At 54.2% G+C, this 26,221-nt stretch overlaps 11 protein-coding genes across 11 annotated transcripts; 8 read left to right on the top strand and 3 right to left on the bottom strand.

The window, feature by feature from the left end:
- Positions 1 to 111: 111 nt before the first annotated feature.
- CAOG_02934 (hypothetical protein) lies at positions 112 to 809 on the top strand (the record flags this gene model as incomplete). Its single annotated transcript, XM_004363716.1, has 2 exons — positions 112 to 389; positions 599 to 809. 2 exons carry the CDS (start codon positions 112 to 114, stop codon positions 807 to 809), a joined length of 489 nt encoding a protein of 162 aa, XP_004363773.1.
- Positions 810 to 1,848: 1,039 nt separating this feature from the next.
- On the bottom strand, positions 1,849 to 3,114 carry CAOG_08648 (hypothetical protein; the record flags this gene model as incomplete). Its single annotated transcript, XM_011271957.1, has 1 exon — positions 1,849 to 3,114. One exon carries the CDS (start codon positions 3,112 to 3,114, stop codon positions 1,849 to 1,851), a length of 1,266 nt encoding a protein of 421 aa, XP_011270259.1.
- A 1,560-nt stretch (positions 3,115 to 4,674) lies between these two features.
- On the top strand, positions 4,675 to 6,974 carry CAOG_02933 (translation initiation factor 5). The gene has a single exon (XM_004363715.2). It carries the CDS (start codon positions 5,321 to 5,323, stop codon positions 6,749 to 6,751), a length of 1,431 nt encoding a protein of 476 aa, XP_004363772.1. The 5' UTR covers positions 4,675 to 5,320; the 3' UTR covers positions 6,752 to 6,974.
- A 45-nt stretch (positions 6,975 to 7,019) lies between these two features.
- Positions 7,020 to 8,893, top strand: CAOG_02932 (lysocardiolipin acyltransferase). The gene is made up of 3 exons (XM_004363714.2): positions 7,020 to 7,383; positions 7,709 to 7,718; positions 7,826 to 8,893. The coding sequence occupies exons 1-3, from the start codon at positions 7,045 to 7,047 to the stop codon at positions 8,752 to 8,754; spliced, it is 1,278 nt and encodes a 425-aa protein (XP_004363771.1). The 5' UTR covers positions 7,020 to 7,044; the 3' UTR covers positions 8,755 to 8,893.
- On the bottom strand, positions 8,822 to 10,885 carry CAOG_02931 (ferrodoxin-NADP(+) reductase). The gene is made up of 3 exons (XM_004363713.2): positions 10,630 to 10,885; positions 10,359 to 10,460; positions 8,822 to 10,232 (listed from the first exon to the last, which is right to left on the bottom strand). The coding sequence occupies exons 1-3, from the start codon at positions 10,861 to 10,863 to the stop codon at positions 8,928 to 8,930; spliced, it is 1,641 nt and encodes a 546-aa protein (XP_004363770.1). The 5' UTR covers positions 10,864 to 10,885; the 3' UTR covers positions 8,822 to 8,927.
- Positions 10,886 to 11,335: 450 nt separating this feature from the next.
- Positions 11,336 to 16,880, top strand: CAOG_02930 (pentafunctional AROM polypeptide). The gene has a single exon (XM_004363712.2). It carries the CDS (start codon positions 11,408 to 11,410, stop codon positions 16,841 to 16,843), a length of 5,436 nt encoding a protein of 1,811 aa, XP_004363769.1. The 5' UTR covers positions 11,336 to 11,407; the 3' UTR covers positions 16,844 to 16,880.
- A 114-nt stretch (positions 16,881 to 16,994) lies between these two features.
- Positions 16,995 to 17,925, top strand: CAOG_02929 (hypothetical protein). Its single transcript, XM_004363711.2, has 3 exons — positions 16,995 to 17,135; positions 17,597 to 17,685; positions 17,780 to 17,925. Exons 1-3 carry the CDS (start codon positions 17,029 to 17,031, stop codon positions 17,803 to 17,805), a joined length of 222 nt encoding a protein of 73 aa, XP_004363768.1. The 5' UTR covers positions 16,995 to 17,028; the 3' UTR covers positions 17,806 to 17,925.
- A 971-nt stretch (positions 17,926 to 18,896) lies between these two features.
- Positions 18,897 to 21,308, top strand: CAOG_02928 (hypothetical protein; the record flags this gene model as incomplete). The annotated part of the gene is made up of 12 exons (XM_004363710.2): positions 18,897 to 18,973; positions 19,045 to 19,128; positions 19,216 to 19,299; positions 19,383 to 19,466; positions 19,552 to 19,635; positions 19,728 to 19,811; positions 19,903 to 19,986; positions 20,064 to 20,147; positions 20,236 to 20,319; positions 20,406 to 20,489; positions 20,572 to 20,655; positions 20,736 to 21,308. The coding sequence occupies 12 exons, from the start codon at positions 18,897 to 18,899 to the stop codon at positions 21,289 to 21,291; spliced, it is 1,473 nt and encodes a 490-aa protein (XP_004363767.2). The 3' UTR covers positions 21,292 to 21,308.
- A 118-nt stretch (positions 21,309 to 21,426) lies between these two features.
- CAOG_02927 (hypothetical protein) lies at positions 21,427 to 23,370 on the top strand. The gene is made up of 9 exons (XM_004363709.2): positions 21,427 to 21,559; positions 21,759 to 21,830; positions 21,944 to 22,032; positions 22,163 to 22,214; positions 22,293 to 22,379; positions 22,470 to 22,568; positions 22,654 to 22,749; positions 22,873 to 23,042; positions 23,159 to 23,370. The coding sequence occupies exons 1-9, from the start codon at positions 21,464 to 21,466 to the stop codon at positions 23,310 to 23,312; spliced, it is 915 nt and encodes a 304-aa protein (XP_004363766.1). The 5' UTR covers positions 21,427 to 21,463; the 3' UTR covers positions 23,313 to 23,370.
- Positions 23,371 to 23,457: 87 nt separating this feature from the next.
- Positions 23,458 to 24,906, top strand: CAOG_02926 (hypothetical protein). The gene is made up of 2 exons (XM_004363708.2): positions 23,458 to 24,169; positions 24,318 to 24,906. The coding sequence occupies exons 1-2, from the start codon at positions 23,519 to 23,521 to the stop codon at positions 24,537 to 24,539; spliced, it is 873 nt and encodes a 290-aa protein (XP_004363765.1). The 5' UTR covers positions 23,458 to 23,518; the 3' UTR covers positions 24,540 to 24,906.
- CAOG_02925 (thioredoxin) lies at positions 24,672 to 25,836 on the bottom strand. The gene is made up of 3 exons (XM_004363707.2): positions 25,732 to 25,836; positions 25,119 to 25,241; positions 24,672 to 24,960 (listed from the first exon to the last, which is right to left on the bottom strand). The coding sequence occupies exons 1-3, from the start codon at positions 25,792 to 25,794 to the stop codon at positions 24,838 to 24,840; spliced, it is 309 nt and encodes a 102-aa protein (XP_004363764.1). The 5' UTR covers positions 25,795 to 25,836; the 3' UTR covers positions 24,672 to 24,837.
- Positions 25,837 to 26,221: the final 385 nt, after the last annotated feature.

The raw sequence follows: 26,221 nt of genomic DNA, 5'->3' as shown, positions 1-26,221 counted from the left end.
GAACGCCAAACCAGAATGCGTTTCAGATCCTATGTCTGGGATCCGCTGCTCATTATAAGTCAAATCCTAACGCTGCAGGCATGCATGTACATGACTCTGCAGATCTTGGTGATGGTCGCGAGTGCGCTGCTGCATCTTCACCAGCAGGGCGAAGGCCTCGGCAAGGAGACCATCTCGCTCGACCTGCTCTTCGGCGTCCAGCACCTCTCGTCTCACGACGGATCTGCCCAATCAAGCTCCTCGGCGTCATCTTCCTCGGCAGACGAGGCTGCACAGGCGCTGGGCGTCTCGCTGCAAAACCGCGCGGGCGTCATCATTGTGCCTCTCGTCAACGGCGAGCTGTCCTGGTGGCTGGCCGCCGCTCTCATGCTCGTGAACTCGTTTATCGGGTGAGTTATGCTAAGCGAGTGCAAGTCACCGACAAAGCAAGGGTGCTTTGGGTGGGTTGTTTGGCGGTGCGTTGCCTACGATTGGCAATTGTCATGTTGGCACATTCTGCGACGTGTCTATTCATCCTGTGTGTCTCCTTGTTTGACATCTTGTCTTCTAATTCTGCCAATTGTGTGCGCAGATCCATCTGGCTATTGCTCATCGTCAGGCGAGCAAAGCAGTGCCTCGATTTCGCCGCAACGTTTCATCTCTTGCATCTCGTCTTCTCGACCGTCTACGGTGGCTTCCCTTGGAGCGTGTCGTGGTGGCTGGTCAATGTCGCATCGCTCGCCTTCATGACTGTTACCGGAGAGTTCATTTGCATGCAGAATGAGCTCTCGGCCATTCCGATTCTTGGTGCTCGCCTGGGCGAGTTATAGCATCGGTTGACACCAACGGGGCAGCGCGTGTGTAGATCTAGTGCTCGTCCTCAAGCTGTCCCTGCAATGTTTGTGTCTGCAATTCCGAGTTGCCATACTGCGTCTACTATTTATTGAAACCGAACAAAACCCCCCCCCTTCGTTCAAACTCATTGCAAATTTGTTGACAAGTGACCTACCCCTTGCTCCAGTGGTACTCGAGACATGTTTCTTCTCAGCGGGTACCAGTACCGCTTCATGCAGTGACAGGAGGTGGACGGATCTTGGTCTTGGCAAGAAAAAAACAAAACAAAAAAACAAACAAACAAAAAAAACCCAAATGCGCGCCAGTCTTTTCTTTGCTTGGTTTCTTGTTAGCTTCTGCTGTTTCGCTCCTGTGATTGGGTGTTTCTATCAGATGGAGTCCGATGGCAAGCGCACAGCAACGGAAGCAGGCTTTCCGGGCCCAGCTTCGCAGCGGGTAAGCGTTGTAGTTGTTCGTTGCGTCTTGGCCGCGTTCTCTGTCGTCTCCCTCCACCCCGCCCCTCCATGAATGTTGATCCGGCGGTCGCACTTCTCTCGTCATGCAAAATTTCCAGCTTTGCAACTTGTCGCGGCTTGTGTTCGAGCTATTGTCTCAAAACGAGAATTCAAACAATATTGGCTGGCAATTATGCGTACGTCTCGAACCAGACCAGCCACCGAGGTATGCAGTGAATGGCATCCCTAGAGCTGCATACATAAAGAGTGATTTGCAAGTGGTAGACGATGAGGAATATTTTTCTTTTCTCTGAAAGAAAACAAGTTCATCGCCGTTGGTATTTTTGTGTGTCGGGGATATCAAAGACCACTCATGCACTCACGCACCCATGCAAAGCAAGTCGTCCGCTCAACGAGCATCGAGAATGCCGATAAACTTTACAATTGGCTTTTTATTCTCAGAGCGACGTCTTCAAGATACAATACAGATGCTGAGAACGCATTGCAACACACGAAAGCGAGCGTTGGCAGAGGGTGAACGCTTGAAGATGGCTCAAGAAGCCAGAAACAAGGGACGGCCCTACGGTCTCGTGCAGTTCAGCAGGGTAGACACGGAGCGTTGAACGTGGCGCGAGTGAAGGGTGTACGTGTCGTTGGGATGGTAAGCGAGAATGTTGATGTTGGTGGCGAGGAGCTTTTTGGTGAGGTCTTTCCCCAGAGCGCGGTGCACGATGTCAATGTGCAGAGCACCGTGAGTGAGATCGCAGAGTGACTTGTGAACGGCAGATGTTGCGTTGTGCATCTCGGAATAATCAATGACGTCTTGAAGGGAGTCTGCAGTTTGAATGGAGAGCTGAGTGGAGATCTGTTCCACAGTCTTGAACTGAAGGTCGTCTGCTAGATTGTTGAGCAGAATGAGACGCCCACCAGCAATCTCAGCGACCGCACGCTTGGCCAAATCCTCGTGGATGTCACGACGCACCAGATATGTGACAGCTTGTTGGTCGGTGAGATCACCCACTTCGACAACGCGAGCACGAGTCATTGCTGACGATTCCTTGAGCGCGGGCAGAGTCGAACCATCGCTGGTGACGAGAACAACATTGAGCAGGTTGGCGTCCGCAGCCGACTTGGCAAAATCTTGAATCACATGCAACAGTTCGGGCCCCTTCTTTGCGATCATGTCTACGGCGTCGATGACGAGCGTGGCAGGATGACCGTGCTTGGCCTTGAACTGTGCGGCGACGATCTCGAGATCAGCAACAAGAGCCTCCCAACTCTTGAATGGTTCCTCGGCCGGTTTGTCTTTCAAGGTCGCGCCACGGTCAACGAGATAGGCGTCTGCGAATTTGAATTGGTTGGGCTCAAATGCGAGAGACCCCGCCAGTAGACCCGGCACCGAGACTAACACCTCGCTTTTGACAATGTGGTAGACAATGCCAGTGCGGTTGGGTCGGATGGCGTCGAGGACGGCGCTGGTCTTGCCGCAGCCTGTTTCGCCAACGACGACGGGGTAGCGCGTCATCTCCTTGGGGCGCAGCACCCCTTCAAGCATCGCAACAACATCCGGGCGATCGATGTGGGACTTTCTGACGGGCGGGATGACGGAGCCGGCCTCGAAGCGTGCGAGCATGCGAGCTTGAACGACTTCGGGCGAGTGGGTCTTGGCGATCGTGTTCTTGTTGTCCAGCACGTGCCGAGCAACGAAAGCCGCCACAACCAAAATAATAAATGTGGCGACCGTGTTGGCGACCGCGCCGCCGATGAAACCGAACACACGCCGAAAAGCTGGCTGCTGCTGATCCGGGGCCGCAGCTGGAGCCGCAGCTGGAGCCGGAGTCGACATTGCGGGATAAAACAAGGGAAAAGAAGAAGAAACTAAAAACTGCGCTGTCATCTTTCTCAGCTTTGGCAATCCATTGTCAACACATTATGAGTTGAATAAACCATCGTTCGATTTGTATCATTGTTCTTCCAAGACGTTCCTGATGATGCTGCATTGTGCCGCTAATCAAAGCGGTCTGAGTGTTCCAACGAGGCAGGTGGTTTTTCCACCAGAGCCCGTTGATGATTTGATGATGAGCATTGGGACATTGAGGTCGATTGACTTGATAATTGTGTCTCTCTTTTCGCTTTCAGCGAGGTCGAGGTGCTTGTGGGATTTGTTCATCGTGGCGGTCATTATTTATTAGCAAGAGAAATTTAATACATTATTCGTAATTTCCAATTCCACTTGCGCCAAAACGTGAATATAAACGCCCGCCTGTGTGTGGGTGGCACCGAAAGGCACTGAAGGATCAACGAGAGCACTGTCCGTTGAGATCCGATCACAAGTCCGTTTTTCCCCTTTGATGCATCCACCGATCAATCATCTCGCCAATACACTTGTCATGCAAATTTGGGCGATGGCCTTTCATTCATTTTTGCTTTTTTATTTTTCTGTAAGGACTTTTTTCCTCGTGTTTTTTTTTTTTTTTCTTTCTTCGCCTGCCTTCTCCTCTCTTCTCTCCTGCTTTCCCCTCCCCCCATCACCCTTTGGGGCCAAGGCCTGATCTTGCTCTGGGGTGACCCCCCACACTTCCACGTCTCGTCATCACTCATCGTGATCGAGGCTTGAACCGCGCTCTTTGCTGCGTCAGTCCATGCTTTTTCGTCTCGGCCGCAGCTTTCCCTTCTTTCTCTCCCCTGCTCCGTGGACACTGCGAGCGTTTTTGGCATTGAGATACATCAAACGAGGACGCCTTGTTCACCCCCTCTCACGCCGACCCCTCGTCGTGAGGCAGCAGAAGCACCAAAAACAACGAACAAAGCCAGAACGGACCACGCCGTCCATTGCGTTTTCCTCCTTTTTTTTTTTTTTTTTTTTGAAACCTGATTTTTTTTTTTTTTTTTTTTTTTGCATCAGAATTGCAACATCATGTTCCACTGCGAATGTTTTTGCGACGTTTTCCCCCCCCCTTTCCTTCCGTTGTCAGATACGCTCGTTGCTTTCTGTACAACACCTGAGCCACCGTGATGACAGAGACAGCAACGAAGCCACATTTGAAGCACCAAAATGCAGCCTTTTTTTAAAAGCCAAGGAACGCGTCTTGGCTGGAGCATGTTTTATTATTTTATTTTGTCTTTGCTCGCTTCCGTTATCGTTGAGTCTGTGAGCCTGGACTCGTTGTGACACATCGCTTTTTGTTGTGCCTTGTACACACGGTTACGGGTCATGCCTCGCAGCGGCTCTCGACGTTCTCTCTTCGTCGTCCAGCCATCGCTTTGTTTTTGCTCTCGTTTTATCTGTCTTCCTTTCTTACGTCTCTGTTGGCTGTTACGTCCGATAATGCCTTTTGTATGTGCACTCACCATCAACCCTCACTCTGTCTGCTTGATATTGTGCGTCCATCAACTCGTCATGCAGAGCGCCACCGACTCGTTCTTCCTTTTTCGTTCTCTGGTCAAGTCCCTTTGAGAAAAAGCTTCAACTCGCCACTTTCCCTCTTTGCTCGCTGCCAACGTCTCTGTTGTCGTATGCATCCAACCCAAACGCATACACAAAGCACACCATCTTCCATCGCAAGTTTCGCCGCCGAATCCACTTGCCGTCGTCACGTCGTCGCTCGTTTTGCTTGCGCCTCACCGAAAACCATCCCGCCACCGTTGCACGCTGCTTGCTCTGCCGCGCGCTTCGTTTCTGAATCTACCACACTTGTTGTTGGTTCCCTTCCCTTTTCAACAGCTTCTGCTCCGTGCTCCGGTAGCGGCAGCTCGTTCCATCTCGCAAAAATTCGTTCGTCCACAACGTCCTTTCCTCCTCCGACGACTTTCGTCGCACTTCGTTGTCCCCCTCCTCGACTCCAGGCCGTTTTCTGATTTTTGCTAAATCTCTTTTCCCCCCTTTCCTTTTTTTCCCCCTCCTTTGGTCTGTTTTTTCCGTTTCGTTTTTTTTTTGTTCTCCACACTCTTTTTCGCGCCATATCTTTGATTCCCCCCCCCCCGCCTCCGTTTTCGCTCTTTTTCAAAAAACCTTTTCACCGAGACTTTTTGATTTTTTTCTTTTCCAAACCATGGCGAACGTCAACATCAACCGCGCGGTGAACGATGCGTTCTACCGTTACAAGATGCCCCGTCTGCAGTCCAAGATTGAAGGCAAGGGCAACGGCATCAAGACTGTCATTGTCAACATGTCGGACGTTGCCAAGTGTCTTGCTCGCCCGCCAGAGTACACTTGCAAGTACTTTGGCTGCGAGCTTGGTGCGCAGACGCAGATGGACGACAAGATCTCGCGTTATGTTGTGAATGGCGCGCACGACGCCGAAAAGCTCCAGACGCTTCTGGACGGCTTCATCTCGCGCTTTGTGCTGTGCAAGAGCTGCCAAAACCCTGAGACGGAGCTTCTGCTGGACAAGGCGCAGCAGATCTGGCAAAAGTGCGCTGCCTGCGGCGCCAAGAACATGGTTGACATGCGCCACAAGCTGACCACGTTCATTCTCAAAAACCCTCCTTCGTCCGGAGCGCTGGCCACGACCAAGAACGAACACGAGTCGCAGCGCGAGGCCAGCAAGGCCCTCGACGGCTCTGCTGCTCCCTCGCCCTCCAAAAAGTCGTCCAAGCACGACAAGGCCGACAAGGGCGACAAGGCCGAAAAGGGCGAAAAGTCGGACAAGAAGCACAAGCACAAGCACAAGGAAGAAGAGGACGAGGACGATGGCGACTGGTCTGTGGACACGAGCGCCGACGCGGTTGCCGCGCGTCGCCACGAGCTGAACGCCACGCTTGGCGAGAGCGTGTCCAAGCTGACCCACAGCGAGGAGCTCGAGCTCCCCGAGAAGAAGCGCATCAACATTTTCTTCAACTTTGCGTCGTCGTCGACCTGCGCCGCCAAGCCGGCTGCTGGCGCCGTCGCTCGCACCGCCAACCAAATCCAGGCCGAGGCCGAGCGCCTCGAAATCAAGGAGAAGGCTGCCGGCGTCCTCGTCGAAGTCTGCTTCAACGAGGCCATCCTCCAGCAAATCCCCAAGTGCAGCCAGTTCTTTGTCAAGCTGACTGATGAGAACAAGCGCGCGCAACGCTACGTGCTTGGCGCCCTGGAGGCTCTCATCGAGCTGTACCGCGCCACCCTGCTGCCCAAGACGAGCCACATCCTCAAGGCCATGTACGACAATGACATTCTCGACGAGGCCGAGATTATTCGCTGGAACGACAAGCCCTCCACCAAGTATGTCAGCGAAGAAGTGAGCAAGGAGATTCACAAGGCCGCTGCCACCTTTGTGACCTGGCTCAAGACTGCCGACGAGGAAGACGATGACGATGAGGACGACGAGGAAGAGGGCGACGACGACGACGAGGACGAATCCGAGGAGGAGACGCCAGCCAAGAGCAATGGCAAGGCTCCCGCTTCGTCCAGCTCGTCTGCTTCCTCGAGCAGCAAGGCTCCCGCCGCTCCCGCACCTGCCGCCGCCGCCGCCGAAGACGACTTTGACATTGACGACATTTAAAGGTCAAAGTGTTTCCCCCCCCCCCCTGCTTTTCCGACCCCGTGGTCTAGTCGGGGGTCGCTGTACTTTTTAACTCTTTTTGACTGTTTTGTGTGTTTTGTGTGTGTTGCATGTTTCATGTCTTCCTTTTTCGCCAAAGTGGCTGTTTTTGTTTGAATTCAAAAACAATCAACCCATTCATTTCCCTTCCCTGAAATCAACAAATCTACTGTAAATCTGCGACCTCTTTGCTTCTGAGCGCTTTTTTTTTTTTTTTTTGCCTTCGCCTTCGAACTCAGTCCAATTTCAATCGAATGCGAACATCCCGCGAGGCGCCACCGACGGGGGCCGAAGCGTCCACCAACCCCTTGTCATCGTCGTCCCTGTCCATTGCCGACCTCGAGACGCACTTCCGCGAGCACACGGGCGTGCAGGAGGCGCTTGGGCACGTCACCGAGACCCGCCGCTTGAATGCCGCTCCGCCGACCCCGCTCCAGCGGCTGCGCGGCGCCACGTTCATGCTGATGCTCATCCTGTCGATGGCATACTGCTACATTTACGTGATGCTCTTCTTCCCGCTGCTCTACATCTCCCCGCGCTGGTACCACCGCTGCGTCAGTCTCCTCCAGAAGGTCTGGTTCCAAATGCCGATCGTAAGTTTTTCCCGTTTGCTCGCTGTGGTCGGGCGCGCGGGGCGGGGTCGTGGCCAGCGCTTCCACACTCCCGTCGCTCCAAACATGGGCTCAGCAACAGCAAGTTACTGATGCTTGGTGATGAGCGAGGCGGGCAGTTGGGAATGAAGCTGCGCTGGTGAACATGCTGTGAATTGTGAAATCCGTCAGCAATCTGCTAAACGGACAATGCCCAAGTCAGTCGAGTCACTCAGTCCCACTCACTCAGTGTCTGGTCATGCTGTTTTGTGTTTGTATGGCTGGTTCTGCCCTTCTTGCGCGTCGTTCATCTCTGTGACGAGTGCAGCTGCTGTTCGGTAAGCAACCAAGATACAGCTAAACGCGAAATTCGAGCTCTGGTCGTAAATTGCTGAAATTTGGCAACTCAAAAAAACGAATCGATCTTGTGTGTTTATTGCGACAGAGTACGTGTTTGGCATCAAGTACTCGATCTACGGCGACCAGATTCGAGACCACGAAAAGATGATCATGACGCCAAACCACCGCACCCGCCTGGATTGGATGTTCTTGTGGCCGGTGCTGCTGCGCCAAGGATCGCTCGAAAACGAACGCATCCTGCTCAAGGCACCCTTGAAGCACATCCCGCTCGCTGGGCCCGCCATGCAAATGTTCAACTTTGTCTTCTTGGACCGGCGATGGGACAAGGACGAGGCGTACCTCACAGACATGCTGCGCCACTTTTTGCGCCAGCAGCTCAAGTACCAAATTCTGATCTTCCCAGAGGGCACCGACCTCGAGCGCTCCACGGCGCTGCGCAGCCATCACTTTGCTCAAAAGCAGAGCCTCCCGCATTACCACTGCGTCATGCACCCGCGCGTCAAGGGCTTTACGCACATGGTGCGCACGCTGGGGAGCGACCTGGAGGCCATCTACGACATGACGATCGCGTACGACCCGATTGTGCCGCGCTCCGAGTTTGCCGTGCTCCACGGCACCATGCCATCGCAGACTCACGTGCACATCAAGCGTTACCCGATGAGCGAGCTGCCCCCGACGGACGATGAAGGCCGTGTTGGCGAATGGTGCGCCAAGGTGTGGGCCGAAAAGGAGCAGCGGCTGAAGGAATTCTACTCGAAACCCGTTGGCGCTCGGAGCTTTGGCACACCCGTGCCCACGGATGAAGCCCGCGCTCTGCGGTGGCACATTGGATCGGCCATCTTTTTCGCCGTCGATTTCGCGATTCACATGTACATTTCGTGGCTCTACCCGTGGACTGTGGTCGTCATGTTCCTGTGCTACGTTCTAGGCAGCGTCCTTGAAGTCAAGACCGGTGGTCTTGAGCGTCTCGAGCTTCGTTTGTATCCGATTGAAGCTGACAAAAAGTCAAAGTAGATGAAAAGGAGTGCCTTGGTTTTTCGAGCAATTTTGGTTTTTATGAATTGCGTTTTTTTTTGGTTGAATTTGCTTGTTTCTTTTGTTTTGTTGCTGCGTTTATTACGGTTGTATCATTTAGGATTATACTTCTTTGCAATTTTGTTTGTTTGTTAAAGCAATTCTTGCTGGTGTTAGTTTGCGCCGTGCGCCGTCTCGCTTTGAGCATCTGCCAACGTTGCGGGGTCAGCATGCAGCATTTTAATACGGGGCCTTTCTTGAGCAGTGCCTGCGGCCAACTCGGTGGCATTGGCTGCAAGGAAGGCCTGCTTGTTAAAGACAAACTGGGGGAGGGCGGACGGACTGGCGGAAGATGCGACCGGAGACGGCGGCAAAGCTTGCTTGGTAATGTCGTCGAGGATGAGACTCGATGTTGCAAAGGAATCGTTCATGGTGGTGGCAATGATGCCGAGCGGGCCGTGCTTGACCCAGCCGGCGCAGTACAGGCCCGGCAAAATGGTCGGTTCTCCAGGCTGAGACGGGGTGACCACTCGGCCCTTGATATTCGGAATGATGCCGCGGCGGGCGTCGAAAGGCAGCTCTGGGAGTGCCAGACTTCGGTAGCCAATGCTGCGAATCACCAGCGAGCAAGGGATGAATTCGGTTTGTTCGAGAGCAACCGCCGATCGCGATCCTGGCGCGCCTTGCAGCGCAGTGTGCCGCAGACGCACTCCTGTGACATTGCCCGCGGCATCGCGCACGATGCCATCCGGCATGCGCTGGAAGAGGAGTTCCCACCGCCGTTGGTCGGGCGTCAATGTGAGACTCTGGGCCGCCTCGGAGGTCGACACCAGGAGCTCGGTCAGGCGTCTCCGAGGACGCTCATTGTTGTAGTAGGCCACCTCTTCCGGGGTGAGTTCCAGACGCTTCAATGTGGATGCGACGCCAGGGAGTTTGGTCATTTCGCGCAGCTCCTTGATCGTGAAGGCAACTTCCAACGGACCGCGCCGCCCAACAAGCACCACGCGCTTGATTGTGCTTCGCCGCAACTCGGCAAGGGCATGGTCGGCCATGTCCGTGCGCTGCAGTGCGTCGATTGGAGCGAGCAGCATGCGCGCAATGTCCAGCGACACGTTGCCCTGACCGAAAACGACGGCCGTGTCTCCGCGTGTCAATGACGGATTGAGGGCAGTTTGATCGGGGTGGCCATTGTACCAGCCAACGAACGACCGCGCGGAAATGACGCCGCCCGAAGCGGCTGCGCTGCGATCCGCCTGGTGCAACTCGGCGAGACTTGGGTGCTTGTTGTCCGACAAACGAGGGCCTGGGAACTCGCCCGGCACGCTCAAAAGCTGGTCGCTCTCTGCGCCGTATGTGAGCACGACCCCGGAGTAGAGGGATTGCAACTCCTTGAGGCCAATGTCCTTGCCGACCTCGACGTTTCCAAAGTACTGCGTTCGGTCATTGGCGAGTACTTGCTCGAATGTATTGGTGACGTTCTATTGGGGGGGGGGGGAGAGTGGAAATTGATTGAACACAATAGCAGGTGAGACGAGGGCAACAATCCAAAACAGCAAATCTGAGAGCAAATCTGAGAGCAAATCTGAGAGGACAGTCTGCCGTACTTTGACTTCGGGATGGTCAGGAGCGACGCCATAGCGCACCAGTCCAAATGGCATCCGCAGCCGTTCAAAGATGTCGACGGTAATATCTTGGCGATGTTTGAGCTGGCAGAAGAAGGAATATGCGCAGAGTGAGAGCGAGAAGACCAAGCAAGATCAAGCCGAAGTTCCAGTGTTGCATTCGCCACACACGAGCGAGAGTCTTGATGCGGATTTGATACTCGAATGGAGCACAGACACATTGCAGAGACTGACGAGCATCAGGAGGACTTACCAGGTGGTGGGCAACGTAAAAGCCAGCTGGACCGCCGCCGACAATGGCAATCGAGTACTTGGCGGGTGTCTGCTGCTGCTGGTGCTGCTGGGGTTCAGCGCGTCGCGATGCCAGATGCGTCGCTAGTGAGGATGCGAGGCGACGGCGATGGTGCTCGGTCGCTGGCTGTGGCCGCACGCTCGCGACGACCGACGCGCATGCTCTGTTCAATGTGGACACACTGCGCAAGGTCATTGTATCTCAGCCAACGAAAAGAAGATGACTGATGCAACACGAAACCAATAGTAAACAGAGTTACGATACACTGCATGGAGTTCGAATGGCGGTATTTTTGGAGCGCTCAGAGACGCAGAGCGATCGTGGCTCAACGTCCAAGCAGCTCATCGCTCTCTCTCTCTCCATCACCACATCGCTCTCTCATGAACTCCCAAAGCACGAGTCCTTGTTGACTGTGCCAATGTTTGTCGAGTAACGTCATCGCCACCCCCCGACGATCAGAGATGGACGAACGACTGACGAAGCGTTGTTGTTGTTGTTGTTGTTGTTGTTGTTGTTGCTGTCAATCTCAGTCACTGCGACTTTTCGCCTTTCCTTACTCACTTTCACTTCTGCTCGTCAGTACTGTTTCTAGCGTGTGTTTCCTCACTCTCTATCGATGCTTTTATTCTGTCAATCGAGCTCAGTTTTTTTTTTTCAAACTTTTACTACATCGTTTCAACTCTTCTCAGACTTTGGTTTTTATCTCCGAAACCCGCTCAACCTTCATCCTTCATTTGCTATGAGCTCGAGCAACACCCCTGCTTCTGCTTCTGGTTCTGGTGCTGGGACTGCCATTGCTGCACCATTACCACCACAGTCAGACCCGTCTCCGTCTGGGGTCTCGGTGGTGGGCATCCTGGGCCATGACGCCATCCGCGTCGGTCACGATCTGCTCGCGTCCATCCCGGACGACCTCTGCCGCTCGCTGCCGTCCAAGCGCAACGGCAAGTTTGTCATTGTCACCGACGAGACTGTCGCTGCCCTGTGGCTGCAGAACGTCGTCGCTGCGTTTGCGCGCGCGGGTTTGACGGTCGAGTCGGGCGCCGTGCTCGTTTTCGTCCTGCCACCGGGCGAGGTCGCCAAGACGCGCGAGTCCAAGTCGGAGCTCGAGGACTTGCTGATTGCCAAGCGATGCGACAGATCCACTTGCCTGATTGCGCTCGGCGGGGGCGTCGTCGGTGACCTCGTCGGTTACACGGCGGCCAGCTTTATGCGCGGCGTTCCCGTCGTGCAGCTGCCAACCACGCTCCTTGCGATGGTCGATTCAAGCATTGGTGGCAAGACGGGCTTGGACACCCCGCTGGGCAAGAATCCGCTGGGCGCCTTCCACCAGCCGCACCGCATCTACCTCAATCTGCGCTTCCTCGAGTCGCTGCCCGACAGGCAGCTGTCCAACGGGATGGCAGAGGTGATCAAGACGGCAGCGTTCTGCGATGCGCAATTCTTCCAGTGGCTCGAGTCCAACGTTGAGCACGTCTTTGCGCGCAGTCCCGCAGCGCTCAAGCACGTCGTTCTCGAATGCGCTGCCGTCAAGGCCCGCGTCGTGACCGAGGACGAGAAGGAAATCACGGGCATGCGCTCGTTGCTAAACTTTGGTCACACCATTGGCCACGCCGTCGAGGCGCTCTGCCAGCCAGAAATGCTTCACGGCGAGGCCGTCTCCATCGGCATGATCAAGGAGGCCGAGATTGCGCGGTCGCTGGGCTTGCTCTCACAGGCCAATCTCGCACGCCTGTCGGATTGCCTGGACGCGTACGAGCTACCCACGCAGTACCCAGCCGCGCGATTGCCGCTCGAGCGCGTCATGGCCGCAATGGCATTCGACAAGAAAAACCAAGGCGGCACCAAGTCTGTGGTGCTCCTATCCGGCATCGGCAGTGTCGTCACCCTTCCCAACCCTCAAAACAAGCGCATCGGAGCATCCCAAGTCACCGACGACACAATCCGGCGCGTCTTGTCATCGTATGTCCAGGTCGTCCCTGGCGCAGTCCAAGCGCCCGTTGCGCCACCGCCGTCGTCTTCCGCCACCGCTGCTGCCACCGCTGCTGCTGCTGCTGCTACTACTACTACTACTGCTGCTACTCCTTTGGTTGCCGAGAGCGTAGTTCAGGTCCCCGGCTCAAAGTCCATTTCCAACCGGGTCTTGTTGCTCGCTGCGCTGGGCACTGGAACCTGCCGAATTCGGGGATTGCTGCACTCAGACGACACGCGTGTCATGCTGCAAGCGCTCAAATCTCTTGGCGTGCATAGCGAGTTTGAGAACGAAGGGACTGTTCTTGCCGTGCGCGGTGCTGAAGGATTGCTGACTGCACCACAGGACGACATTTATCTGGGCAACGCCGGCACGGCCGCCCGGTTTTTGACGTCCGTTGCTGCTCTGGTCTGCTCGGCCGCTCCAACGGGCGGTACCTCTACAGCTCGCAGCCATGTGGTTTTGACTGGCAAGCCGCGTATGAAGGAGCGACCGAATGGTCCGTTGATTTCCGCTCTGGTGGCGAACGGCGCCAGCATCGAGTGCCTCGAGAAGCCTGGGTGTTTGCCCATTCGCGTGGCATGCGCCCCGTCTGCCGGCTCGGGCACGTTGCGTGGTGGTGACGTTGAGCTGGCCGCGAACATTTCATCGCAGTACGTCTCGTCCCTGCTGATCAGCGCGCCGTACACCCAACAGCCGGTTCGCCTCCGCCTTGTTGGTGGTGAGGTCGTGTCTCAGCTCTACATTGACATGACGCTGGCACTGATGAAGGATTTCGGCGTTCCAGTGGCCGCACCTGTCGCGGGCTCTGGCGCAGACCCAGTGTACCAGATTCCCACCGCCAAGTACGCCAATCCTCCCGAGTACGCGGTCGAAGGCGATGCTTCCTCTGCCACCTACCCGCTGGCCATTGCTGCCGTCACCGGAAAGAAGGTGACGGTCGCCAATGTGGGCAAGCTGTCGCTGCAAGGGGATGCGCAGTTCTGTCACCTGCTTGCACGAATGGGCTGCACCGTTGAGCAGACGGACATGACCACGACCGTGACTGGGCCAAGCGGCATCGCCCCTCGACTCCGAGCTCTTGGCACGGTAGATATGGGAGACATGACTGATGCGTTCATGACTCTCGCTGCAGTGTGTGCCATTGCGGACGGCGTCACGTCCATTCGCAACATTGCCAACCAGCGCGTCAAAGAGTGCAACCGCATTCTCGTCATGCTGCAGGAGCTGACCAAGATGGGAATTCACGTTGTCGAGTTGGAGGATGGCCTTGAGATTCACGGGCGTCCCGCGAGCGAGCTGCATGGCGCAACCATTGTGTGCCACGACGACCACCGCATTGCCATGAGCTTTGCCGTGCTAGGGTGCGTTGTTCCGAACGTGATTATTAGCGAGCGAGCGTGCGTCGAAAAAACCTATCCGGAATTCTGGGACGACCTGACCTTGCATTTGGGCGTGGGCGTGCAAGCTCCACTAAGCACGCCAGAGTCGCGAACGCCGACGGTCGACGCGAATCGCCAGTCTTTGGCTGAATTGCCCATCGTCATGGTTGGGATGCGCGGCGCTGGCAAGTCGACCTTGGGTGCTGCGGTTGCTGCCCTCGACTCGCGCCAGTTTATCGACTTGGACGAGCTGATTGTCTCGACTGCACTTGGCGGCGTCAGTATATTGGACCACGTTGCAGCCCATGGTTGGGAAAGCTTCCGCCGCGCCGAGACACAAACGCTGCGCGGTTTGCTCGTGCCCTTCCTTGATGGCAGCGGTGCTACAACAACAACAACAACAGCAACAACAACAACGTTGTCGTCCGGCACCAGCCACTCCAAACCGCTGCTCATTGCATGTGGAGGTGGTGTTGTGGAGACGGAGGCCGCGCGACAACTGTTGGCTCAGTTTGGACGTGTCGTGTTGCTCCACCGTCACACGGATGATGTCGTGGCGTACCTTTTGAGCGACAAGACGCGCCCCACCTGGAATGAACACCCGTCCGATATTTACGCACGACGTCTGCCGCTCTACCGCGCATGTAGCCAGTACGAGTTTGTCATTTCGCGCGGCGACTCGAATTGGACGCGTATTGCACGCGAGCTGCACGAGTTTGTGCGTTTCATTTCGCAAACCGATTCTGCCGCCGCGGGCTCGTCTCAGCTGTTGTACCCGTCGACGCAACCATCGTGGCCCGCGGCAGGTCGACTGACTTCGCTGGATTTGATCAGACCGAACGGCTGGTTGCACCCCACCGAGGAGATTCGCACTCCAACTGGCTTTCTGTCGCTAACCTTTGCAGATTTGACCGAGCCTGCCTTGACCAATGCTTTCCGTCCTATTGTGGCGCAGATTCAGCTCGATCGCGCTCGTCAGGCTCAGGGTGTGCTCCGCCAAGATGCGCTGTCCCGCCTCATCCTGCCATCCCGAGATCCTGGGTCACTGACTGGAACAGACATTCTGTCGGCCATTTGCGAGCAGGGTGTGCATGCCATCGAGCTCCGGGTGGATTTGTTGGACTGCTGGCGCGATGCTACGGCGGTTGCCGAGCAGGTTGCGTGTTTGCGTCGCATTACCCCACTCGGTCTGCCCATCATTTACACTGTCCGAAGTGTGCAGCATGGCGGCAAGTTTGACGGAAAGGAGGCGGACTGGCTGCGGCTTACTCTCTTGGGCATCCGTCTCGGCTGTGCCTACGTAGACGTGGAAACGACATGGTCGGCATCGGCCCGCGAAACCGTGCTGAAAGCCCTGTCTGCCGCCAACACGCGTGTGATTGGGTCGTATCACGTGCCGGTGGGATGGGGCCAGGTGGAATCCATCGAGTCGTCAACGCCCGATGCAGCAGTGCATTTGCTGCGGCGGGCTGCTCCAGGTCTTTCCGGCCGTGTTCCCGTGCACCACTCTGCCTGGAATGCCCTCCGAGGCCGATTCGAGGAGGCGCGTCTTGGGGACCGTGCGCACATTGTCAAGGTGATTGCGCGGGCGGGCACTGTGGAGGACAATTACGCGTTGGCCCAGCTTGCTGCCTCGATTCAAGCGTGCGAACGAGACGTCAAGGCCAAGCCCATTCCGACATTGACGCTCTGTATGGGCGACGCCGGCTCTCTGTCTCGTGCGACAAGCACCATGATGACACCTTTTACTCATCCCTTGCTGCCGTTCAAAGCGGCCCCAGGACAGCTCTCGTTGCCGAGTCTGCACCAGCTCCGCAACCAGATTGGCCTGCTTCCCCAACAGCAGTTTGTACTGCTTGGAAGCCCCATTCAGCGCTCAATGTCGCCCACTTTGCACAACGCGGCCTTTGACGCTGTGGGGCTTCCACACCGCTACTCGCTCTGCGAGACGAGCAGTGCCGATGTTGCAGTGCAGATCTTGCTCGGTGGAGCGACCTTGCAGCAAGAGCCGCTCGAGTTTGCGGGCGCACCAGTGCATGGCGCCTCTGTGACAATTCCGCTAAAGCAGGATTTGGTTCCGCACATGCATTCGCTGTCCAAGGCAGCAGAGGTGATTGGCGCCATCAATACTGTCTCTTGTCTCCCTGCTCCGGTCGGGCACTCTGCGCCCAAGTGGCTGCACGGCGACAACACGGATTGGCTGGGCATTTTGCATTGCTTGGCGCGTGCGACGCAATGGCCAGTTTCAGAGCACCTTCTCACGAAACCGGCGCGCTCTGCGCATGGTGAGCAGCCGATTTCTTCGTCTGCGTCCCGGACTGCGCTTGTTCTCGGTGCAGGCGGAACGGCGCGGGCTGCCATGTATGCATTGGCCGCTTTCGGCATGTCGACAGTGTACGTGCACAATCGCACTGCTGCCAATGCGGAGCAACTTGCGGCCGACTTTTCCTGGGCGTACAAGGTGGAGGTTGTTCAAGACCTTGCTCGCGATCTTGTTCAGCGGGGTGTTGTTGTCAATGTTGTGCTTGCGACCGTTCCGACTTCGGCCGGCGTCACCATTCCGGACGCACTGCTGGAGCAATCCACCCCGGCAACACCGCCTGTTGTTGTGCTGGATGTGGCCTACATTCCTCCGTCCACTGCTCTCCTGGAGCAGGCCGCGCGTCACAACTGCACGATTATTCGCGGGATTGACATGCTGATTGAGCAAGGTTTTGCGCAGTTTGAGCTTTGGCACGCTCTTCCCGCTCCTCGCTCCTACATTCGCTCTGTAGTATTGGATGCGTTTGAGCGTATGTGCGAGAAGAGCTCGAGTTCTTGAATGTTCCTTGCCGTGTAGTTTTGTGTTTTTTTTTTTTCCAGCTGATTTTGAATGAAATTATTGTCGTTTATCTCCTCACAAGTCCTTTTCATCCTGCCGTTTCAACTTGCATGGTTTTCACTCGTTCATCCCGATCTTCTCAGACAGGGTCGCTCAGTCTACCCCTACTTTTTGTCATCTCCACAATGTCGTCTGCTGCTCTTGTCAAGGACATCCCGAAGCTCGTCCGCGGTTTTGCGCTCTCTGCCAACCGCGCTGCCAGCGTCAACCAGGCTGCTTCCGGCTACTGGAAGTAAGTCCGACCACACACACACACACACACACCAATGCATGCTCAGTGATCAACAGTCAGCCAAGAGATCGCTGCTGTGGTTGTGGAGGGGAATAAAAGCAAAAGATCGCTTTTTTTTTTTTGTTCGCTTCAGTCATGTTGAGGTCGTCACGGTCGTCCCTTCTTCAACTCAAGGAGAGACCACTTGGAATCACGTATAGTGGGCAGATTCTGTTGCATTGGTAGTCGACGCGTGGAGTACTGACGAGGGGCGGGGAAGAGTGAGGCACACGAGGAGAACGCTTTGGCTCACAGACCACCAGAACAGCGCGATGCGGAGAGAAGGGAACACAGGAAGCATCACGAGAGGCCTGCCGTAGTGAACCCAACCACTCATTGCTGCGGCAGAAGTGAGCCTGAGGGGAGCCGGGAAGCACAGGCACTCATTCTTGATTTTTTTTGTATGGATTTTGCATTGGCAGCAAGTACAAGAACTCGGCTGCCCCGGTTCTCCACCTCTTCCTGATCACTGGCCTCGGTGGCTACCTGCACCACCTTCCCCACCTCAGGCGTAAGTCAAACTGCATCGGATTGGAGGTTTTGAACTTTTTTTTTTTTTTTATTGTTGCTCATTCTGTGCTCGTGCTGTTCGTTCATCCCATCAGACGCCGCCCAGTCGGGACACCATTAAAAGCAACCAACGCAACCACCGAGTTTGTGGGGGGGGCGGCTGATGGGTCTCTGATGCTTGCTCGTTTGTTTTTGGTGGATCCTTGCTAGATTCATACAGTACAAAGTTTCACCTTTTGCCCTGACTTGTCAGCTTGAACCAGCGAGAACCGCCATATGGACGATTCTGGTTGGGTGTCAGACAATGTATATGGAGGTCTTCCTCGGTTGGGAATGAGCTGGAGGTGATTGGATGAGACATGTTCCCTTTGCTGGCCAATCTGCGATCTGCCACGGTGCAACAGAGGCGGTAAAGTTCAGACCGGCACTCCGATTTTTTGAGCGGCATGTCCGAACGAGAGAACGCGAGGCCTTTGTGTTGCCTGTGACGCAGGAAATCGAGATGAGCGCGAGGATTCGACATTAACGACACGCAGATCTGGAGTTGCGCCTCCTCATTTGGATGAAATTGCTGTGATGGCTACGAATGTCATCTAGCGCGACTTTGGCTGCACACACAACAGCCGTCCCTACTTCGAGGGTCCAGCCGATTGTGTGAGTGTGTGTTTTTTCACAGATTTCCAAATGATTTTGGGATCTCAATAACACAGGATTTGGGATTTGTTTGAAGCGTGCGTGATCGGTCAGACAGTGCAAGTCGGGCTAGAGTCCATCTTTGCGTTGTCTGAGATACCGAGTTCCGCTCGCCTTTTTTGGGCTTCAGTCTTTGTTTTCTATTGTTTGTGGTGGTAACTCTTTTCGGTTGGTTTGAGCTGTGCTTGCACTCCGTTGATGATGGCTCTGTCTCCAACCCCGCGCTCGAGGTCGTTTGGACGCTGTACTTGGCGGCTGAGGGGCGAGTCGGAGAGTGTTGACTGGGAACCGAGTGAGCGAGTGAGGGAAGACACAGACTAACAGGATTTTCTTGAGCCACGATCAGCTGGCTGGCTGCGCCCGTCCGACCTGAAACTGCACTCGCTCCCCGTTTGAGGGGATGCTGTGAACGAGTGAGGGTGGGGTCGAGGAAGCGAGCCAGAGGCCGAAGCTAGCTAAATCAGGACTTGACAGGCGGTCACGCGTTCTAACCGCTCTGCTTGGAATGATAGATCAACCATGCTGTCCTATGAGAGTATGACTGAGAGACAGCGCGAGTTATATGACAAAGTCAAGAACACAAGCGGATGGCTCGAGTAAGAAGAAAGCCAGGTTGATAGGGAACATAGTGTGATTGCGCGTGTGTACTGATACAAAGGAGGGACAGTCTGTACGACAATCAGATCGACGAGGCTGAAGCTCAAGCGATTGCTGAGGCACTCAAAGTGAACAAGACGGTGACTGCGCTCTGGTAAGGCATCCCTTCGAGTGATGCACGTGAGTGGGTGATCTAGTAGTGATGGCATTACGAGTGCTCACCGATGGAGGGGATGAACAGGCTGAAAAACAACCAGATTGACGATGCTGCTGCGAATACGATTGCAGAGGCACTGAAAGTCACCAAGACTCTGTCTGAGCTCTAGTGAGGAATCTCAGATTCACTGATGCATGTGAGTGAGTGATAAATGAGAGTAAGAGTGGCACACTGATGGAGATGATGGACAGTCTGAGTCACAATCAGATTGGTCATGCTGGAGCGCAGGCGATTGCTGAGGCACTCAAAGGGAACAAGACGGTGACTGAGCTCAAGTGAGTTATCTTACGAGTACTGATGCCGTGAGTGGGTGATCCAACAGACAGCATTCAGATTGCTCACTGATGAAGGGATGAATAGCATGAATGGGAATCAGATTGGCGATGGGGAAGCACAGGTGATTGCAGAGATGCTCAAAGTGAACACGACACCGACTACACTCATGTAAGGCATCTCTCTTTGACTGATGCATGAAAGTGGGCGATTCAGAAGAGTGCTCACTGATGAAAGGGATGGACAGTTTGGATGGGAATCAGATTGGCGAACAATCATTTTGGCTGTGCAGGTGCGCGGGCGATTGCTGAAGCACTCAAAATGAACAAGACGCTGATCGAGCTCGTGTAAAGGCATCTCACATTAACTGTTGCATGCCAATGGGTGATGCACTACACAGAGCAATGAGAGCACTCACTGATGGAGGGGACGGGCCAGTCTGGGTGGGAATCAGATTGGCGATGCTGGAGCGCAGGCCATTGCTGAGGCACTCAGAGTGAACAAGACGTTGACTCGGCTCGGGTAAAGCATCTCACTTCGACTGGTGCATGAGAGTGGGTGATTCAGAAGAGTGCTCATTGATGGAGGGATGTGGACAGTCTGGATAAAAATCAGATTGGCGATGCTGGCGCAAAAGCGATTGCTGAGGCACTCCAAGTGAACAAGACGCTGCCGTGGCTCAAGTAAGGGCATCTCACTGTGACTGAAGCATCCACGAGTGGGTCATCCAGCAGAGGGAATTCAGTGCTCACTGATAGAGGTGATGGACAGTTTGATTGATAATCAGATTGGCGATGCCGGAGCACAGGCGATTGCAGAGGCACTCAAAGGGAACATGCCGGTGCAGACGCTCTAGTAAGGCATCTCACTTTGACGGATGCATGTGAGGGGTGATCAAGTCGAAGAGATCTGGGGTGCTCGCTGACGGAAGGGACGAATAGTTTGGACTGGAATCGAATTGATGATGCTGGGGCGCAGGAGATTGCTGGAGCGCTCAAAGTTAACACGACGCTGAAGTGGCTCGAGTAAGCTGCTGCGCTCTTTGCTTTGCTGATCTTGCTCGTTGGGCCAGCGTCAGCCATACTTTGCTCACCCTTCAAGTGATAGTCTACGATCCAATTGCATTGGCAATGCTGGTCTTCAAGCGATTCGTGAAGCGAGTCAAGTCAACCGAACTCTGTCTAACCTTTGGTATGTTTGTCCGAACGATTTGTGCTCCTCCAAACCAATGGAGTCGCCCTGCTGAGTGCTCATTCACCTTGCTTGCACAGCATCCATAGCCAGATCAACCCTCTTGCATTCTCCTTGCTTCCACGATTGGCAACTGCTGACGATCTTCAGACCGTGTTGCACTTGCTGACCTGCGAACCAGTGCTGGAGGATCAAGCCACATCTCTACCAGCACTACCAACCGAGCTTGCCGAGCTCATTATGGACAAGGCGCACTACTGGCAAGGCGTACATCGCACCAAGCGATGGGAGTTTGATGATTATACCACCAATATTCTGAAAGTCACGCTGCCTCAAGGCCTCAATGGGAATTCAGTCCGTGTGAAAGCAATTCAAGTGCTTCGTGACACGAGAAACCGTTCTGACAGCATCGATGACACCGGCTTTGATTTGGTTGTCCGAGATGAGCAAGGTGCTATTCGATACGAATGCTCGGCGGCACCGACTTTTGTCGATTCGTTCTTCGAGCTTGTGACAATCCTGCCAGCCAATCATCCTGTCATCCGACAAATGCGCGCGGGTTGGCAGGTTCAAGTTCGACCCAACATGTCTTTAACCGCTGTGCTATTGGAAAGGCTTGACGTCGGGTACATCTAAGAGCAATCCTTGCAAAGCACCCGCCTTTGATTTTGCTCGGTCCTACTGTACATTCCAAAAAGATAAATTTCTCTACCTTTCGCTCTTCACTTTGTTCGAATTCGTGGACACGAATGCGTACTCTGTCCATCGCATCTTTTCCACTCTTCTTTCGGTTGTTTCCAATTGCAAAATGTCAGCAACGCCGAGCGTCACGTCGATTCTCGCTCCGGACTGGGGCGAGGACTTGTCCGCCACCGAGCTCATCGCTCAAGAAAAGTCCAACCTGGTACAACAGCAAAGCATAAACCAAACCTCGCAACTTGAGCTTACGTCGTGTTGGTGACCGCGTTTGACTATTGGGGCGGGGGGAGAGCGAGATTGAGATTGAGGGATGACGGCTCGTTTCGCTCACTGTCTGTCTGTCTGTCTGTCTGTCGATGGGGTTGCATCTGGCTGTGCTGTTCACTCGCTTGGTATTGACTCAGCACAAGGAGCTCGAGTGGCTGCTTCGCATGGAGGTGCCTGCCGTCTTTATGCAGCTCGGGCTCATGCTCAAGGTCGGTTGTTAACTGAGCCTCAGTCATCGCTCGTCACTCTCTGACATTGACAATCGTGTTTGTGTGTGTGCTTGTGCGTGTGTTGCTGCTGCTCTGTGCGGCTCGTTGAGCAGGACTGCGCGCAAACGCTCGCTGGACCGTCCGGCGTCTCGTCTGCCGTGGCTCAGGCAAGCGTCTTCACTGCTCCCATCACCAACACATCGTGAGTCGACATCATGATGAAGAGACAGATAAAACGATTTGAGCTTGTGTGAGCGCTTGGCATTGAGGACCTGTCATTGGGGGTTTTTGCTCATTTTTTTTGTCATTTCGTTTCACTTTTCGCTCTGCAGTGATTCTGTCAAAGGATTTGCCATGCTCGAGGGATCGCGCATCATCAAAGCGGTAAGGCGATTTCACTTGATTTCAAGCCCGCCATCTGTACCCTTACCAAGGGACTTACACTCGCGTTTCTCCACACAGGATGTCACCGTCAGGTTCTCCAAGTGGAACAAGTCTCTGCCAATATCGACCTCCATCACATCAAAGGAGCCCTGGATATTATCTCAGGTGAGTGTGGTCCTTGGTGTCAGTCCTATTAGCTGTCGACTTCAGGGTTTTTGGCCCGTCTCTGACGTTTCGTGTTTGTGCGATTTTCAGATCCAAAACGCCACCAACTATGTTCAGTTGGCACTGTCAGAGTTGGATGATTCTAGTCTGCAACATGGTCTCTTTCACACCCGGGAACAAGTTCAATCGGTGCGTATTTGTGTGTTTTTTTTTTTTGCCTATTTGCTTTTTGACGCGTTTCCTTCGTTGACTTGATATTTTCCACAAACCGCAGGTCATGGATCGCGTTATGGCCTTCTTGCGGAAAGCCCAGGATCAGCTGTTGTTCCAATCCAATCTTTTCCCCTACAATATCGATGATCTACAGCTGGTAACGGAACCAACAGGCGTCTTGATGCCATTGGCTTCTTTTTCTCCACCAACGCGTTTCTGCATTGTTGTCGCTCACCTCGATTCCTCCATGCTCTTGGTTTGTCTGATCACAACCTCCCAGAACGCGTTCAACCCTCGACTCCCGGCAGATTTGTTTGTGGACTTTTCCATCAACTACGCTGCCTTGAATGTCTCGGTGTATGCGTGCACTCTGCTCGGCACCAACCAACCTGCTCGAAAGCCTTCCTCCGTTGCTCGCAAGAAGGCCGACATGCTGATTGGCTATGTGCAGTACGTTCCGAAAGGGGTTCTTTCTCTCTCTCTCTTTGCTGTCGTTTGAAACTGAACGCGACTCGGTGCACTGACGTTGATCGTTTCCTACTTGCCTGCACACCAACCTTGCTCAGTGAAACACCATATGGCACGCGATTTGAGATTGTCGATCACGACGAGGTCGAGTGCCCGATTCCTTCGCTTGCACAATCTCTGGCGCATCTCAAGAGCGCCTACGAGCTTTGCCAGCGCATGAAGGACAAGGTGTGCACTCTCAAAATGGCATGAGTGTTTGTTTCCAATGTCTCGACCGCTGTCTCGCCCTGCAATACACGTTCCAATATTGGTTTCGAGTTCATGAAGTTCTGCGTGAATTTGAACGTCTCCACCCCCCACCTCCCACCTCCCAAATTACTTCCACACATCATCTCAAATTCAACAAGCTCAGTCTTTGTTTTTTCTTTTTACAACCATACCAACAGTGTACCGTGAGGATGAGCAGACTCAAACCAGCGCCCGCGACAAAGCGACTCGGCGCCGAGTACGCGCTGATCAGCAAGCAAGACCACGGCGCTCCGTCGACGGGCGTCTCACTCAAGGATCGAGCTGCACAAGAGCGACTGTTTCGGGATGTGCTGGAGCAACTCCAGCCCCACATTGCCGCTGTCGAGTCGGGTCAGTGGATGCAGGCTCAGGAGGCTCGCACAGACAAGCTCGAGCCGATCGTTGCCGCATGCCGCAAGCTGCGTGAGGGCGTCTATGCACTCGCTCAGCTCGACGAGTTCAGCGTGGACGTCTACGAGGCGGCGGCTCAGGCATGCATGGCTGCGCAACGCAACGACGAGCTGCACAAGACACTGGTCGTGCTCGTCCGCGAGATCTACCCCGCTGTAGCCATCGGATTGGATCCTGCTCGTGCTCGGAGAAGGCGCGATTTTATCGGATGCCTCGCGCTGCGGCTGCTGTGTCAAGACGCAAACTCTGGCGAGTTCAATTCGCTGCTCCAGCAGCTCTCTCGTGCGGACATCGAGTCGCCTCCACTGCAGTTTGTTCTGGCCGTGCATGGTGCAGTGTCGTTGCGGCGGTTCCGGGCTTTCTTCAAGCTCTGCCGGTCTGCGTCTCCGTGGCACGCGCTCGTCCTTGAGGTGAGTCGGATTCGAGTTTTGCTGATTTTCAATTTGTGTAAGCGCTGTGGGGCATGTACTAACCACCAATCGGCCTCTCTGTTGGCAACGTCCTTATCTCATTGTGCGAACGGCGCGCGGTGTGTGTGTGTGTGTGTGTGTGGACTAGACGTTCAAATCGAACGTTCGCCAAACGGCAATCTCGATTTTGACCGCCTCATTCCCTTCCCTGCCTCTCTCCGTTCTCGCGCATTGGCTCGAGTTGACCGACGACAACTGTCGGCAGTTTTTGGAGCAAACCTGCAGGTTTACCGCCGACCAGCTGGGAGATGGGCTGACTGTGACTTTTCGTAGCGCACACAGCACTCGCGTCCCTGCGCCTGTCAAGTAGCTTCAGTCGAGTCTCGGCTCTAGTCAAGTTGCCTGACTCCCAAACACTCTCATGGCAACTTACGCAGAAAAAAAAGGACCAACCCCGCTCCTCCAACCCAGCGATATTTAAACAACCCAAAGACGAATCTGTCGCCGTTCGTTTGAAATTCAAACAGACAAGACCAGCTACAACAACTCGCAAGATCTGATTGCACTTTGTAATGCTTTACAAGGCTGCATGGATGACAGTCATCGCGAAAACAACACCAGTGCAAAAAAAAAACACAAACTGATAAAGGCAAAAAAGTGTTTTTGCTTTACTTGGAAAGAAGCTCGATAACAGCCTTAACGTTGGCGCCAATGACCTCGCCGACCTTGGAGCCCTTTCGGAAGGCCTGGAAGGTGGGCATAGCGCTAATGCTGCAGGAAGCAGCGACGTCCTGTCATTGTTGTTGCAAAATGTGGTGGTTTTGTTGGTGAGAAACAAAAAATTAAGAAACAAAACAACTGTACTTCATTGTCACCCAGTTCACGAAGCATTGAGCATATTCTAGATGCATTGAGCGTATTGCTGTTGATCTGCACGATGGGTTGTTACCTCAAGCTCGTCGACGTCGACCTTGAGGAAGGTGATGCCAGTGTTCTCGGCGGCGAGCTTCTCGATTTGAGGGGCAATCATCTTGCATGGGCCGCACCAGGTGGCGTAAAAGTCGACAATGACCTGAACAAGAGACAAGAGACAAGAGACAAGAGACAAGAGAGCGAGAGTGAGCGAGAGTGAGTGAGAGTGTGTGTGTGATTGGGAGAGTGAAGCAGCCCTTCCCCAGTTGAACAGAAGGAGCGACCGTTGAGCGTTTTTGCAACACAGTCCGCAACAGAGTGACCTTCGAGTGACCAGAGAGAGAGAGAGAGAGAGAGAGAGAGAGGCTCAAAGGACGGCGATCTCTGTCTTTTTGTGAACACGTCTTCTTTCTTCTTTCTTTCTTCTCCCTTTTCTTGGTTGGGCGCGCGCTTTCCAAACCTCATCTCTGCATTGAAACTGAGCTGTTCTGCCGCGTTCCTCACACGCGCATGGCTGTGCGTTGCTGTGGCTTCCGAAGCACGAGAACGGAACATCAAAGCCGAAGTAAAAAAAAAAAAAAAAGCGCGGAAAACAAGATAAACCAATACAGATACAGGCAAAGAAGGCGAGGTGAGGTGTCTGCACGTACGAGCTTGTCGCCGTTGATGTGAGTGTCGAACTCGGCCTTGGAAGTGACGTGGATGGTGGACATTGTGTGAAAATGTGAAAACTTGGATTCAAAAACTGAATGAAAGAAGACTGAGGAAAAAAAGAGCATTTTCACCGCGCTTTTTGAATGGCCAAAAGCGCGAAAAAAAAAAAAGAAAAAAAAAACAAGAAATCCTCCGTGATTTTTGGGTTTTTGGTGCTGATGGTGCCAGATTCTCGCTCGGTCGCCTTCTCGAAGCAAAGCACCCCCATTCTGCGAGGCGAGTCGGAGCTATCATTCTCCTGGCAATTTTGGAAAAAATCTGTGAACAGCCGCGCGCAAAAAACTCTTTTCATGCTGGCCTGTTCCGATTTCCTCGTTCACGTGTTCGCACAGCAAAACACACCTATGGTAGATCTACACAACAGACAAGCAGGACAAGGACCAGCCACACAGATTGTGACGCGGCAAACACGGGTGCCAGGAGCAT

This window comes from Capsaspora owczarzaki (assembly GCF_000151315.2).
Source record: "Capsaspora owczarzaki ATCC 30864 unplaced genomic scaffold supercont2.4, whole genome shotgun sequence".
NCBI classification, from domain to species: Eukaryota; class Filasterea; order Ministeriida; family Capsasporidae; genus Capsaspora; species Capsaspora owczarzaki.
Note: the sequence above shows the minus strand (reverse complement) of the source record. Positions and strands in the feature narration are given on the sequence as shown.